The sequence below is a fragment of the Phacochoerus africanus genome, chromosome 5 (assembly GCF_016906955.1).
Source record: "Phacochoerus africanus isolate WHEZ1 chromosome 5, ROS_Pafr_v1, whole genome shotgun sequence".
Lineage (NCBI taxonomy): Eukaryota > Metazoa > Chordata > Mammalia > Artiodactyla > Suidae > Phacochoerus > Phacochoerus africanus.
The window spans coordinates 56,519,419-56,536,131 of NC_062548.1; the positions used below are offsets into that span (position 1 = coordinate 56,519,419).

The 16,713-nt window shown below is 48.3% G+C and overlaps 1 protein-coding gene across 50 annotated transcripts in view; it reads right to left on the minus strand.

Annotated features, from left to right (window-relative positions):
• MAP4K4 (mitogen-activated protein kinase kinase kinase kinase 4) overlaps positions 1-16,713 on the minus strand; it is a 166,218-nt gene that overhangs the window by 38,901 nt on the left and 110,604 nt on the right. For all 50 annotated transcript variants that reach the window (XM_047781402.1, XM_047781394.1, XM_047781404.1 and 47 more), the window contains exons 9-12: positions 15,870-15,948; positions 11,819-11,994; positions 8,299-8,371; positions 6,708-6,918 (exon numbers count right to left, since the gene is read on the minus strand). In XM_047781402.1, coding sequence (XP_047637358.1) covers positions 6,708-6,918; positions 8,299-8,371; positions 11,819-11,994; positions 15,870-15,948 — 539 coding nt within the window. The remainder of the gene's footprint in view (positions 1-6,707; positions 6,919-8,298; positions 8,372-11,818; positions 11,995-15,869; positions 15,949-16,713) is intronic.

Genomic DNA, 16,713 nt, shown 5'->3' on the forward strand with positions numbered 1-16,713 from the left:
CCAGCTGTGTTCCTGCGGCCTCTCCTCTTCCAGGCAGACTGAGCTAAAATCTCTTATTCTGGGAAACACAAGTTTCTGTGCTTTAAATAGCAATTACTTAATTTCTTCAGATATTCTTGGTTGGCCAGGTTTTCCAAAGGAAAGCATCTTTTTAGCTTCTTTTGAGTAAAACTACATCAAAAAGATGATGAAACAAAAAGCCCTCTGATAAACCTGGAACTGAAATGCAAAGCGGCAGCTCTCATTCAATCTGGTTTTAAAACTTAAACCATTTGACCTGTTCCGAGCCAACATGGAAACTTCGACGAGGGGGGTTTTGCGGCTCTGCCTTGTCCATGGAGAGCCTTTGAGAAATGATCATGGGCAAAGCTGGTGACAAGCAGGACACAGTGCAAGTAATGAGAGAAATCGCCAGAACCCACTGGAAAGCCAGGTATGAAGGGCCCACAACCACACCCAAGGATGACACGTTGACACGCAACAATCCCCGAAAGTCAGTGAGGAAAGCAGAGGAAAGAAAGACGGCAAAGTGTGTGTGTGTATGTGTCCCTGCCTAAAACTGCCCCCTAGATTTTGAGAATTCAAGTTTCAAGTCAATCAGATGCAAGTGAACAGGTTAGAAGAGGCAAAGGATCTCACACACTGAACTTTACAACTTTCAGGGAATCTAGTCGCCAGGATGAGCCACAGTCTTGTAGCAGTGAAGTGTCAGAGGACCATTTCTCGCCAGAAGGTCTGGGCTTTCCTCCCCTGCCCTCCTCCTGGGGGATGTGCCCGACCTGCGAGATGGTCTGTCAATGTGGGCGGTCTCTACAAGGGAGCATGGGGAAACAGAAAATATCCAGAACTTTTACTAACACAATATTATAAATAAACTATAATTTAAAAAAAAAAATGTTTAAGGTAAAAAGGAGTTCCCACTGTGGCTCAGCAGGTTAAGAACTCAGCATTGTGTCTGTGAGGATGCGGGTTTGATCCCTGGTCTTGCTCAGTGGGTTATGGATCTGGTGTTGCTGTGAGCTGTGGTGTAGGTCACAGACACAGCTCGGACACGGCACTGCTGTGGCTGTGGTGCAGGCTGGTAGCTGTAGCTCTGATTCGTCCCCTAGCCTGGGAACTTCCACATGCCACAAGTGCAGAAAGCAGCCAGGGGAAAAAATAAGTAAAGACATAAATAAAAGACTGAACAAGGAGTCTTCAAGAAAGAGCCAGGTGAGGAGAGAAACTCCAATGAGAGTGCTGGAGGCCGCCAGACTGCAGAGGGAGCACGGCTGGGCACCCACACACTCTGGGAGCCCAGATGCAGTCAAGAGTCCGGCTCACACCAGCCTCAAGGTTCAAACTTCTGCCTCCAGAGAAGACGAGGGAAGATGCAGAGGAAGGGGGGTGAACCAGCATCAGGGCTGGCTTTCCATATGTGGCTGCCCATGGGGCCAAGTCACCTTTCAGCTGCTTGACTTGAATCACTGCCGCCCCAGTCCACACAGGCAGGGCTGTCCCTGGTCCAGCCCACACCTGGGAGACTTCTCATCTCACCTGCTTCCCAGCCCTGCGCTGTGGTCACCCGGGGACCAGGGAACAAGAGGCCCCTGTGCACATCCTCTGGTCTCAGAGGAGATACCCATTCTTCTACCCGGCAGGAAGCTCTAGCTGATGCAACGTGCAGAATCCACCCTGGTTATTTCCAACTGCACGGGGGGCGGGGGGTGATGCAGGGCTCCCAGCCCAGGGGGAAATCTTCACTTCAGCTAACTAAATGCTACTAAGAATCTTAAGTTTAACTTACAGTTTAAGTTAAAGTTGCCCTTCCAGGTAACTTTTTCCATTTCACTTGTGTTTAAAATTTTTAAATTTTTTTAAAATTTCTAAATTATAATTGATTTACAATGCTGTGCCTTTTCAAAAAAAAAATACGTATTTCAATTTTAATCAATCCTTCATCCACATTATGCTCTAATACATGAAGTGGTACACTGGACCAAGAGCAAAAATGTAAATTCCAAACCACTATAGTCAGAACAGGCCCTTAATTGGGGGGTGTGTGTGCAGGGGAGAAATTAAAACTTAAAGAAAGCCCTTAGTAAATACCTTAATAGATTATTCATGTGAAAAGCTGGCCTCTTTTAAGAGAACTTCAAAAGAAAATGGCCAAAAATAAAACGTATATACCACTAGCCATCAATGAAGTAACATCAGTCCACAGTGGATTAACCTATGCCTGGGAATTCAAGCAACAAACCCGAGAAAATTCTAATGAACATGCCTGCTCAGGTTTACCCCATTAAGATTGATAAACGTGATATAATCCTTTGAAGCTTTTTCAAATTGATGTCATTCTTACTTTTTTGAAACAGTCTTTCTTTAAAAACAAAATCAAACTGAAAAACTGCACGATGCCATAAAGTGATTTCCAAATCTCTCAAATATAAAGAGACTTCCTTATTACTTTAAATTTTCCAAGCATGCCTGAATAAATATGTACTTTCCCAACTCTACTGCAATGATCTTTAAGTTCCCTTTCTAGGCTGGTATTTAAAAGCAGGGCTTTCATCTCACAGTCCTAACAACTTTCCTAAAGAGGCCGTGCTGATGACAGTGGGGTCCACTTAACTGACTGGCTTTAGAAAGTAAACATCTTCAATAAACCGGTCTATTCTTCAGGTTCACCCATTTCCAACAACAGCGGGGCCACATGGCTGCTTGCACATACCACCACCCCTGGAGTTTTTTGAGAGCAAGGTCTCAAGGAAGCTTTAATAGATGAACTATTTGCTTTTCCCCAAAGACAACTCCTCTCCATTGTGAGGCAACAAATAACATTTGCTGAATTAACGTAAGTCTTACGAAATTTAACTAGGAGGAAAATTTAAAAAAAAAACCCAAACTAGACTGGGGTGTGCAGAACTGAGGGCTTCTGGGAGAGGAGACCCCTGTCCTCTGACAGAGCATGGCTGCAGTTCAGTATGTAAGAGGCACCCTGGGCTCACACGTGTGATCTGCCCCACGGGGCCTCCATGTGGGCAGGGGGTAAAGACACACACGCAGATGCTGCTTGGGTGAAGGGGTCACCATGCCTTCCTTCCAGGGTCGCACAGCCCAGAGACACACAATAAACATGAGCCACAGTTGGCTCGTCTTTTCCAAGCAACCTCCATGCCTTCCTAGTGTTAGAATTGAACCTCAGGACAAATCCCACTTCACAGAAACAAAGTATTTTCTCTTGTTCTACACTCTGCTTTTGATTTCTTCCAGTTCCACCCACATCTCTAAAACTGAGGTCACTTTGGCATCTGCAGAAATGAGAGAAATGAATGTAACCACGTCCTCTTGGTGGAAGAAGAGCAGAGGCGGGAGCTGCCGGGCACATACCCACTGGGCCCCCACAGCCCAGTGACCACGGCAACTCCAGGGCTGAAGACCTGGACGGATCATAAAGTTAAGGGGCTACTCCTTCAAATACCTGCAGAAAATCTGACAGCGGGAAGTCTTGAACATTTATCAGCAGCTGCAGGACAGAAAGGAGAAGAAAGCAGCTGACAGATGACTTGGCCCCATGGGCAGATGCTCAGCCGCGTCCCCTGTTCAGCATCTACAGAGCACACTGCCACCCTCACAAACGGGTGAGTTCAGGTACACAGGGACCTGGATTTTCCCCTTTTCTGTCTTTTGTTTTTAAGAAAAGTCCTAGCTTCAAAGGACCAGTTTGATTTTGTCTCCATCTATGAAGAAAAAAAAAATGCAGTTATTAAAAAAAAAAAAAAAAGTGCTGCTGTTATCATGGTACCTTTGGTTTCCTAAGAACAAATTTCCCCTATGAAATAAGTTTTTTTATTTTTATTTTTTTTAAACAAAGTAGCACACCAGACCAATGCATCTTGCTTTTACCGATAATCTGACAGTCCCTGTGAGGTCAAAATGAAGAAGTATAGATGAGGAGACAGGAAACTTAAATATGCAACAGGTTCAGAACCACATCTGAAGGACAGCCACTAACGCTGCCCAGCTTGGATGACGGATGGGGTTTTCTCCAGGGCATCTCCTGCAGCCTTTCTACTAAACCTAGACGAGGTGGTCACTTCCGTGGGGATCACAGGAGGAGTACGTGGAAGGTACCAGGGCAAGAGTCAGTGGAAAGAGCCCAAACCACTGGACTCAATGACCAGATGATGAAATAATTTTCATTTTTGCTCCAAAAATTAAAAAATAAAATAAAAAAGGAGAGAAAACTGGGAGAAAAGGCTGGCCAGGGTGAATAATTTTTATGGGGGGGTGGGGGGGGGGAACCAATGCCTGGAGGCAGAGCTCTCCGTGAGCCAAAGCTGTGATGATGCATCGAAGTTGGGAAGGTAACAGGGTAACTGATACTAAAACCTCTTGATGGAGAGAGATCGTTTGTGCTCGGGGCTCTTAATCTGGGTAACACATTTTGAGTGCACTGAGAAAACGCTGAGCGGCGGAGAGGAGGGAAACCACCCGTGTGAACCTGCAGCATGTGCTCAGCCTCCTCACCCACCTCATCCTCCCAGCACCGTCCAAAAGACACAAGCAAAATGGAAAACCAACGGAAACATGATTTCCGGCAAATGGAGACAGACTTGAAAAGATTTGCAAGGACATCCAACATCTCCAGTTCGAGCAAGAGCCGAGAAAGAGAGAGCAGAGAAATGAGGGAGAAAGCACGGGAGCAAATTTCACGGAGCGCCAGAAAGGGCAAGAGGACACAGCAACCACGCAGGTCTCTTACAGACCAGGGGCTGGAGCGGGACACCCCAGCTGCACACAGGGCTCTGAAACAGCAATGGGGGGGGGGGGGCACAGACTCAGCCCAAGCCCCAGGAGACAGAGTTTGCAGCACTTTCAGAGAAAGTAACATCTGTCCTGTTTCCCTACAGCCTTGACCTGGGACCATTTTTTTGCAGCTGTGATAGAGAGCTTTCATCTCCTTTCCATTTTAATCATCATCTGTCTTCTGAGTGAGGTGGACAGTCTTTATCTACTTGATCAGTAACAAAAGGAATCATTATTCCCCAAACCTTGAATGCCAAGAAAGAGCCACAATCATCTATGGCTGAAATACTCCCCGGGATACCTTCTGGGACCTAGCGTGCAGACAATGCTTAATTCCCAGGCTGACGCAGAGGCACTGGGCCACCAAGAACCCAAATCAGTGGGTTCTGCTCTGCTAACACCACCGTTACAGGACCCAGCTCCATCTTTCCTGATTAAGAGGTAAAAGGTGACAGGGAGTCTGAACTTCACTGAGATGCTGAAATTCAAGGGCTCACTGAAGCAGGTCAAGTGCCACGGTCACACACAGCTAGCAACACTGATTCCCTAGCCTCTATTTAGCTACAGAGCAAATGCCTTTAAAACCTCAGTGTCTTTTCTTGAGGCATAGTTGACCTAACCCCATAACCCTCATTCCCTACTTGGTACAGAGCCTGCATAACAGAAACTTAGCTCACTGTCATTTGGCCTGAAAGCAGTTTCCAGGGCCTGTGTTACAACAAGCTCAAGGGGACCAGCCCTCGGTCCTCCGGGTCACAAACCACCAAACTACCCTGTGCCATGGACTCAAGGAAAATTCAACCCAGGGTTAGAATGGACAGTGGCGAGTTCTACATAGAGAAGCACGAGAAACAGCTGGAGGCTCAAACTCAAGTGCATTCAGGTACTAAGTCCAGACGGACAAACCTCAGAACCACTTAGGGTCTCTGCTCTTTTCAAAGTCTTAAAATGTTACAAAAGAGTTTGAAAATAAACCGCAAGTGCCTCCTAAGAGGAAGGTTGTGCCCTGTGTTTTCTTCCACAAGTGCTGTCCAAAAAAACTTCAGTCTCCTTAGTTAGACAAACACTGGTTTTCTAAACTACGGGCAAACAGTGAAGTTTTCAGAATTCAGACTATAAACACACAAAAGGAAACCAAGATTCTTGCCACAAAATGTACCCTAAGTAACCTGGGGAAAAAAACATGTGTTTGTTGTTTAAACTCCACTGCACAGTGTATCAACACCTAGCTTTACTGTTGTTTGGGGTCCTTTTTCTGGCCTGAAAGATAAAGGTGAAACAATAAAATGTATGAAATTAAGTGGAAACGCTATTATGCACGAGAAATTTGGAGCTATGAAATACACAGGAAAAGGGAATAAAGAAAAGAAAAATCAAAAGACTCTTTTGAGCCTGATGTGAAATATAGGGAAATGCATCTATGAATTAAAAATAAAAAAGCTCTGGGTAACCACACTGCCACTGTCAATTATACTGATGAGTTCAAGGGCAGGGAGTACAAAATGCATCCCCCACACAAGTCGGGGGTCCCACTCCAACAGCCAGAGTACAGCACGTGTATTACGCCCAAAAGAATTCTTTCCCCATCCCTTCCTCTTCAATGCACCTCAAGTTGAGGCATTTGCTTTTTAAAAGACTGAAAGTTAAGGCATTTGTAGAAAAATATTTTTCCTGTGAAAAAGTCTGAAGTGCCAAAAAATTATGGGTCCACAAACATGGACCCCAACGCCAAGAGTGGAAGAGAAATGAGGTCAAACCCGAGCTGGCCTCCAGCGGGGGGCCCTTCGGCCCTGGGAACATGGGGTGGGGTGTAACTGAGGCAGGCCCGCCCAGCACCCACGAGCCAGGACGCCCTGACCTGCAGCAGGGGGACCCCCACCAGGGCGCCTGGAGAACTGCCTGCCGCGCTCCACTCCTACCTCCTCCAGCCGCCGCCTCTGCTCCTTCTGCTGCTCGATCCGCTTCTGTCTCTCTGCCAGCAGCTGCCGCTTGTACTCCTCCTGCTCCCGGAGCTGCTGCTCCTGGAGGAGCTGCTGCCGCCTCAGAGCCTCCGACCGCTCCTTGTTCTCCTGCTGCAGCCTCAGGAAGTCCCGCCGCAGTGTCGACTCCCCGGGGACATTGACGATGGAGCTGCAGGGGAAGAGGGCGCTCAGGGGGGGCTCCAGGTCCACAGTGGGCTCCGGGAGCCCCGTCCACCCGGGAGCCCCGTCCACCCTCACCTCACGGCCACCCCAGGAACAGCCAGGCCTAACTTTAAAAGCGTCCACTCTCCACCTGGTTCCTAAACAGCTGAAAACTCAGTCCTGCACGTCTGATAGGACATCTCTACTCAGGAGTCTCCTGTCAACTCAACCTGGGCAGTGAGAGGCGGAAACCACCTCCTCCTCCAGGCACCAGCCCTCTGGGACCACCTTCCCCCAGGTCTGCCAGGTGGAAATACTGGAACCACCTTTAGGACTTTCTGTTCCCTTGTCCCCTCCATCGGGCCCACCAGGTCTGGTCCCGAAGCCCCACCCCCTCCCTTCATTCCCAGGGCCAGCAGCTGAGCCCAAGCAGGTCCCCAGGGAGCCATCACGAGACCAATCAAAGGGCATCACTCCCAGCTGGTCTCCCGCTAAGAGTCAGTGCTCCACTTTCAAAACTCCCAGAGCAACACAGACATATATCCCCCTAATCAGCTCTTCATTACATCACACTCCTAACCCCAAAGAGTGACACTGCTCATGAAGTCGCTTCAGAGTGTCTACAAATTTTAGTCTCAAATAGATTCTCATCTTCTCCTATATAAAAAGACATGGAGTTTTATTCCAGTAAATTCTCTCCTCTCTTGACATGCTCTCTTGAAGTACCCATTCTCAGAACACGGTCCCCACACATCTTTTGGCCTGATGCTCCTTCTGTCGCACTGGTCAGCTCCGTGTGGCTTTGACATGAAGGCAGCCAGCAAGACCATTCCTGGAACCCATCAGTCCTCCCTTCCCTGAGCCACTAGGAGGGTCCTGCTACCAAACCTTCGCCCTCTGCCCAAGTGAGCCAGAGATGACCAAATCAGAGACTCAAAGATAGATTGGGCCTGGAGCGGGCCAGAAGGCACCAGACAGAGGAGGCCACCTGCCAGCACCCTCACTGGGAGGAAGAGCAAAGCAGCCCACCAACGAGTTCTGGGGAGACTGCAGCATTCTCACTGGGGCCCTGCTGGCCCATAAGCAGGGCTGTTTCCCGCGCTACATGGCATTTCCCATCCACGCCTCCTGGAGTAATAAGGGCCGTGGGGAGCCCCCCGGCCACAGGACCAGACAGGACCTGCACTTCCAAACGACTGGGGGGCAGGAAGCAATGCCATCTCAGTAAAGAGCCACTGTGTCAGAGCCCCCCCTCCCTGGGGTGCATTTACAGGAGGCTTTGAAAGCACAGAGGGACGGAAGGTGTTAAGGTGCTGCCAAAGCCATTTATACGCCTTCACACCACAGCAGTCTCTCCACCGAAGCAATGGGCAGGGGGCAGCAGTACCTCGGCTCTCCCTCCTGCTCAGGCACTTCCTCCTCCTCTTCCTCACTCCCGCTGTACTCATACTCAGTTTCATCTACAAAGAAAAGGACAGGATAAGCGGGACAGCTCACAGACCATGACACTGTGTGTGCTGGGCAGCGTTTCCAAGGGCAGGACCACTGAAAATAAAACCTATGTTCTTTGAGGAAATACTAACATGTGTGAAGCATGTGGTTGGAGGAGGCACAGGACACCCACCCACCGAGAGCCGGTCCTCCCCAGGGCCAGCCCCACTTCCCAGGAAGGGCGCCCCCCCATCAAATTCAAGACCATCCCTCCGGGTGCAGGGCCCCTGGCACACAAGAAAAGTATCCAAAAGCATCAGCAAATTCAGAAAGTCCGCTCTGATACCAAAATTTAGAAGAGACTTACCTGCCCAAACTAAGGCAATAAAAGAATCTATTCCGTTATTTTTAGCACATGGGCATCGCCTTAGAGTACAGCAGAGGCAAAAGTTTACTAGACTGAGAAAAAGTGAAGCCTTAAGTAGGTTTTCAGAACAAAAAAAACAAAATCCCATGTTCCCACAAATTATAAAGCTGGATGGACCTAGAGATTATAACACTAAGTGAAGTCAGAAAGACAAAGAACATATGATATTACTTATATGTAGAGTCTAAAATATGATACAAATGAACTAATTTATAAAACAGAAACAGGCTTTATAGACACAGAAAACAGCCTTGCGGTTGCCAAAGGGGAAGTGGAGGGGAGGGATAAACCAGAACTTTGGAATTAGCAGATACAAACTACCATCTATCAAACAGATAAATAACAAAGTCCTACTGCATAGCACAGGGAACGATACTCAATATCCTGTAGTAACCTATAACGGAAAAGAATCTGGGAGTTCCTGTCATGGCGCAGTGGTTAACGAATCCGACTACGAACCATGAGGCTGCAGGTTTGATTCCTGGCCTTGCTCAGTGGGTTAACGATCCGGCGTTGCCGTGAGCTGTGGTGTAGGTTGCAGATGCGGCTCGGATCCCGAGTTGCTGTGGCTCTGGCGTAGGCCAGTGGCTACATCTCCGATTAGACCCCTAGCCTGGGAACCTCCATATGCCGCGGGAGCGGCCCTAGAAAAGTCAAAAAGACAAAAAAAAAAAAGAAAAGAAAAGAAAAGAATCTGAAAAAGAACATACATATCTATATAACTGAATCCCTTTGCTATATGCCAGAAAGTAACACAACATTGTAAATCAACTGCACTTCAATAACAAATAGATGAATAAATGACAACAAAGGCAGAATGATGAAAATAACTGACGAAACGCAACCACACAAGGAAACAAAGGCTGCTCTGAGACCAGATGAAGCAAAAGCTTCAGCACGAAAAACTTTCATTCCACAAGTTTTCTAACACGTTCCCGAAAGACAACTGTCCACCTTATTGGGCCCTGCAGGTCACGTAAGCACCTGATCTTCAGGGAGCACTTTCACTCTAATGTCTTGGTTGTTTTCTAGCAATCAAATCTAGAAAAGTTGGAGGGATTTATAAATTTATAAGCAAAACATTCGTTTCTAACTTTTGTCAGAGATACGTTAAGTTAAAAATCAGTACATGATAAGAAAAACGAGTCAGAGAGCTAAAATACAGCTTGGTCTGTATTATATAGAATTGTCGATGCCTATTATCTATATTTACAAATCCAGTCTACATACATGACCTTACTTCTTTTCTATGCTAGACAACCTAAACTATATCTTAAAGACCTTAAGACTAGCCTAGCTTCCAAGGGAAATGCCAACTTAAATAATCTTGGGAGTCCTTTAAATAGGTAGTGTTCCATTTAAAATTCTGCACTGTGAACTCTTAATTACTGGAGAGAGGCTGAGAGTATCCAGAAGGTGAACAAAGCAGAAAAGCCACTGTGACATGAAGATAAGAATTCAAGGTGGAGGGCACCCTGTCTGTGTCGGCAAATGTGGGTGACAAGGGACATAGGAGGTGCTCCAGGATAAAAACAGAGGCTCATGCCGGCTGGGGCCAGTGCTCCAGGACTGCTAGCTGATATTAAGCAAGTCATGGGGGGAGTCCCCATCGTGGTTCATTGGAAACAAATCTGACTAGTGTCCATGAGGATGCGGGTTTGACTCCTGGCCTCGCTCAGTGGATTAAGGTTCTGATGCTGCCATGAGCTGTGGTGTAGGTCAAGGACGAGGCTCAGATCTGGCATTGCTGTGGCTATGGTGCAGGCCAACAGCAGTAGCTCTGATTCGACCCCTAGCCTGGGAACCTCCATATGCTCCAGGTACAGCTGTTAAAAAAAAAACAAAGAAAGAAAGAAAGCAAACCACAGGGGAGTGATCCCATATGCAAATCTCCTTTTCCCAAAAAAGCTTTATTTTCAAAATTTAGTCCACTTCGTTACAACTGCATACATAGTTTAATACATAAGGCTTATTACTTTTTTTTTTTTTTTGGTCTTTTTGCCTTTTCTAGGGTCACTCCCGTGGCATATGGAGGTCCCCAGGCTAGGGGTCTAATTGGAGCTGTAGCCACAGGCCTATACCAGAGCCACAGCAATAGCAACGCCAGATCTGAGCCGCGTGTGCGACCTACACCACAGCTCACAGCAATGCCGGATTCTTAACCCACTGAGCGAGGCCAGGATTTGAACCCGTAACCTCATGGTTCCTAGTCGGATTCGTTAACCACTGAGCCAGGACGGGAACTCCTATAAAGCTTATTTTTATGAAAAAGTTACTATGACCATGAATGATGGTTAACTCTGAATACCAAACCTGTACCAGTGGGAAATGAATACGTGCAAAGCTCAGTACAGGCCTCCAAAGACACCTCTGACCAACTTCTTCACTGACCTAAACTTACTTTTTTTAAGTTTCTTCTTTGGCCTTAAAATTTGAGTGTTCAAAAACATCCATTAACAGGATGCCAGTTACACAGTGCTATCCTGCAAGTTGCTGTAAGAATCCCCAGAACAGGAAGATCAGTATGAGCCCCGGGCCCCAGAGAAGAAGGTTTGGGGGAAACGGTGGTGAAGCTGGCCTGCACCTTGCTGGGCAGGAGGAAGAGCTAAACCCAACAGGCGGACACAGAACACATCAGGACAGAAAACCCAGACACTGGGGACAGAGGGGAAGCTTAAGTCATCAGAGAAATGTGTGCTCCTTTGTGCGGTAATGCGAGAAAAGTGGTCAGGCTGCACATGAGGCCCAAGTAACCAATGACAGTGACGTTCACAGCCCTGCGTGACGTGGACAGAACTCAAGGGTCACAATGACGTAAAAAGCAGGACAGCGAAGGTTCGGCCCTGAGGAGGAACAAGACAGCACCCGCCGTGCTGACCAGCAGCAATGCCCAGCTCACAAAGCTCTGGTCACCCCTATCAGCGCCCCTCAGCCCGTCCGCAGGTGCTAAGCAGAGACAGGCCAGGGGGGCACAAACTCATAGGTGAGAAAGGTTTGCAAAAACCTAAAAGAATACTTTTTAAGATGAAAATACAAACAAGCTTAATACCTTTCTCTCCTCTCTTCTTTCTGGTCCGGTCGATGTGGTCCTTAAGCTGGATTCTAACTTGCCTTTCGTTCGGCTGATCCCTTATAAAAGGATGTTTCAAAAGCTGCTCTGTGGAAGGCCGCTGCATGTAATTCTTCACTAGGCACCCTTCTATAAAACTAAAAAACTTCTTTGACCTAAAAAGGAAGTTAAAAAAAAGATCATCAAATTTCTACCGCAAAGAGCAAAGCTCCAAAACATCGGTAACTTAACAAGCATGGCAACAGAGGGCTTCAGAATTCACTGTGAGCAACTTTCTGTAAGACTGTAGGAACAAAATGGGAATACAGTAGGTATCACTGGGACGGGAACATCCCTTAAACTGAGCTCAGGGCCTTAAACACGCTCAGGGCCCCAATGTGGCTCGGAGTCACGGCTGCCTATTAATCACATCGAAACTGGGCAGAGGAGGCGGGGAGGAGAGGGAGGTGTTTGCTAACAAGAAAGTGACAGAGGAGAGAGGACTGGGCCCTAGAACACAAGACCAGACACAGGTCAGGAAAGTGACCAAATGCAGGGCTCTTAGACCTCTTAGTATATTTCCATCGGTTTCAAACTCGTTGATGTAGCTGTGCTCTAAGCCTAACGGGCGGAGGCAGAAATGACAGTGCTGAGGGGGGCAGTGACTCTGCTGCCAGTGTTCACCCCATCAGCCGCTTCTGTGTTCCCTGCTACTGCATTTCTGGCTCACAGGAACCCCCTCCCTAGCCTTGGCCGAGACACTCTCACCCACCCTGTCTTCTGAGACTCAGCTCAGACACCCCCTTGGTGGAGAGCCCTTCCCGGCACCACACCACCCCCCAGGGTCCAAGTCAGGAGCCCTTCGGGGGGCGAGGGGGTCTTTGTTTAACACGCTGCACACTTCTCATGGATGTTTGTCTCTTCTGCTGGCTCGCAATGGTACAGGTCAGGACCGGTTCATACTTTTCAGTGTCGGCGATGCCCAGCCCTGGGCATGTAGACTATGATGGGCACATAAGAGGATTTTGTTGAATGGATGAGTTATCCAGTCTTTAAAAACATAATGGAGACAATCAGTTCAGTCCTTTTAGTTCGGTCCTTCCCAATTATTTCACTGCTTTTAAGAATCACTTCTAATGTCTATTTCTATTCAAAATCACTACTTTTGTTCAACAGAAACTGAACTTCCAACAATTTGCGTTTGTTTACACTAGGCTCTTTAAGAGATACATATAGGAGAAAGTGCAGGAAATGTACATGTACACAAGAGCAGGTGTTTAACCTACAGAGGAAGAAAAAAGCAGAACTACCGCCACAGTGGAGCACCTGCCTAATCTGGGACAGAGAAGCCCTCATTCCAGAGTGACAGAACCATACAAACAAGGAAGCAGAGTACTAGGGATTAACCAGGTGTTTCCTGAGGCTACTGCAAAAGGTGGAAAAGAATTTAAAAAATAGGTCAGAGTCAGCTCAGAGAAGGGCCCTCGGCCACTGAAGAGGCTGTGACTTGATCTGCGGTTAAGGAGGAACATGGGTGAATACACCCTCTGGGGTGGCCGCTCTAACACAGCTTCCCAAAGCCTACTGCCCACAAGGATCATTTAGGGAGTTTATTTAAAATACAAATGCCAGCAACTTTGAGGCTGGAGCCCTAAATTTAAAAATTCCAAGGGGAGGAGTTTTCTGGTGTTGTCACTGTAGTGGCTTGTATCTGCTCCCTGACCTGGGAACTTCCACACGCTTCAGGCACATCCCCCCCCCCCCCAAAAAAAAAAAAAATCCTAACATTCCAATCCTAACATACACTGCTGTGTATGCTTATAGATTAGCATTTGAGCAATCAATGATCTACGCTGTATTCTTTAAAATCAACCACCACATTCTGCTGGAAAGAGCTCACTGATCATCTATTAAAAGACACTTCTCCAAAAACAGGTATTAGGAATACCCATCGTGGACACCGTCAAGGAAGAGGCTTTTTGTGTGCCGTGCTCTGACCCTTTAGGACACCCAGGTAGAATGAGACAGTGGTGTCTGCCAATGAGGACACACTAGCCACGCTAACGCAGGGAGTCAGGGGAAGAACACAGGAGAATCTACTGTCACCTACGTCCATCTCTTCACGCACTGCACCACAGGTAGTGCTTAATCCAAATGCAAGTGATGGACAGAATGACCAGAGTGGGGCCAATTGGAAAGACTTACAAACTGTGAAATGCCCCCAAAGATGGAGTTTAAGCTCCCTGTAATAAAATCTGACAAAGAAGAAAAAGGGGAATGAGTGCTGTTTAGTTGAGCACATACCCTGCAGCCCATTCCCTGGTGACATGCACCATCCACAGTGGTTTCTCAGGATGACTGCAGTTATCATGGCTTTTGCTTTTGAAGTTGGAGACCCATTTAATGTGGACCCTCAAGGCCTGGGCAGAGTGGGGAGCCTCCAGAAACTGGTCAGGCAAAAGGGGCAGGGGCAGGCCCACAACTGGCCCAGGCACACCAAGGCCAGCACCAGGAGAGTGGCCTGGGAAGGCAGAACCCCCAGGAGATCCGCAGGCCTAGCCTTGAGAAGGTACCTAAGCCAGGCGGCAAGTGCTCAGGCCAGAACCCAACTGGGGCTCCCCGAGCCTAGGGGTTGGCTTTGCTGGGGCCCCTGAGCTGCTGCTGGAACTCAAGGTGCCTCTGCAGGCTGGACCCCAGCAGCTCTCGGAGGTGCCTGTGGAGGTGCTCATTCTCTCCATGTGTCCAGACGGGAGTTGATTTGGTCCCACATGGAGCTGATGGCAGCGAATTCTGCTTCCTTGAAGCTGCTGTCCTCACCTTCTGCATCTGCCCCAATGCTGTGCCCAGGTACCTGCTGGGGTCTGACAATGCAGGCTCGGGTGCCACTAGGGCCATGTGAGAACAGAACTCAGTGATGCTCACACTGGCAGTTATCATGTTTTGATACAGAAGACCAAGTGGGGCTAAAATCACTGCAACCGTGTGGCCTTAAAGACCCTCCCCAAGGACTAGCCGGTGGAAGCAGACCTCAGCCACCTGGGGCTCAAGGTAGACAAAGACAGGATGAAGGACAGAGGAGACCTGCCAGCAGACAAAGGTGGAGAGAGGATGGCAAGGAGGCTGGGAAAGGACAGCAAGCGGAGAGGAAACAGTGAGCCCGTCCACCCACGGGCGGGACGGAGACTCCAGGTCATCAGAGAAGAAAGAGCGGACAAAACGGCGTGACACTGCGTCCAAGAGAGGAGGAGGAGAAGCTGCAAGGAGTCACCTACATCAGAATTAAGAGCCCGAGGAATCAGCACCTAAGAGGAGACACCAACGAGAAGACTCCCAGGAATAGTTTTGGAAAGAAAAACCTGGGGCAAGCACAATGGACGGCCAAGCCTCGGAGACGGGGAGCAAAGGCAGGAGGAAACACACAAGAGGCAGGAACCCACAGGAAGGGACTCCGAAAAGCTCAGGACGGAACAAGCAGGCAGAGTCCTCATGCAGAAGACAAAGCACTGCCCTCTCCCTTCCGGCACATCCCCTCTGGCGCTTTCGTCCCAGAAGGTGGTCACCAATGCCCCCCTCTGCCCCCATCAATTCTGCTCAGTAGCCCAGAGGGGACCACTCCCTCCACACGCACTGCTGGGCCTGCTGGGACGTCAACATTCAGCCCTAAGGACAGTTCATGCTTCCGTGACGTTTAAAATGCCATTTCAACTGAAGACTTCAAGTACGTCGGCTTTCCTTTTTTATGTTAAGACACGTAGAACTACGTTACATTGAAAGGTGTGTTTCAGTATTAAAGTGGAACCTTCTTCTTTAACCATGTTTGGGTGTTTCATAAGGTCACTTGTCGCTGCTTTATAATTCAACGGCTATTAACCAAAGGAAAAAAAAATTACAAAATAAACCAATACAATTTTTAACTGGTGTCTTACGGCGCTGACTCCTGTGTTCTTTGGGAGTCAGAACGGCCAGACTTTTGCCTTAAGGTAAAACTAAAAGGGAACAACTCTTTTTAAGGGAGAGAACAACCACCACCACGGCAAAGCACACAGCTCACCATTTTTTGGACTTCAGCCGGGGAGGAGGGTTTCTGGGGATGAGGAACAGGGCTCTCATCGGGTGCATGTCGCAGAGAGCTGGGGAGAGGAGATGCAGAGGTCAGTGTCACTCACGTCACCAGGGCTCCCTCACGGCATTGCGTGCTTTGCCCAGTGTGTCACCCCTACCCCTTACGTCAGGCAGTCCAGACCCCGAGTCCCCACTGAGACACAGTAGAGGGTGGGGAGGACAAGAGTAAGAAGAAATACAACTTCAAGAGGCCCCGGGGCAGTCTGCCTAAACCGAAGGTGAATACTGATCCAAGGTCCTAAAGGGGCTGACCGTCTCTAAAATGACAATGAACATCACTTTATGCTCACAGGGTGACTGTGAGGATTAATGTGGATGCTGCCTGGAAGGGCCCTTGCATAATGCCTGGGACACAGTGAGCACTAAGCCCTCCAGAAATGCTCGTTGTTATTGCTAGTGTCACCACGAAAGAGCAAAATGGGAGGGGGGGAGGGGGCACGGGACGCTACAATTGTTCACATCTGTGCAATTACATTTGCACTCCGATCACAATGAAGCACCTGAGGTGCACGTGTGCACACAAATATGTCATGACAGGCATTTCTGTGTGTTGATTCACCTTCATGAGGACCTGACAAGACAGCTGGGAAATGGGGGCCAAAGGAAAAGGAAGTACCATTCCCACTGTGAAGGAAAACTGCATCAAAGGGCCAGGCAGCACTTTCTCAGGGGACACAAGGTGACCAAGACAGACAGCCACTGTTGGAGTGCAAACTGATCCTCAGCTGTGGGATACACCTTTTTTTCATTCATTCAACAAACACTTCTCAGCA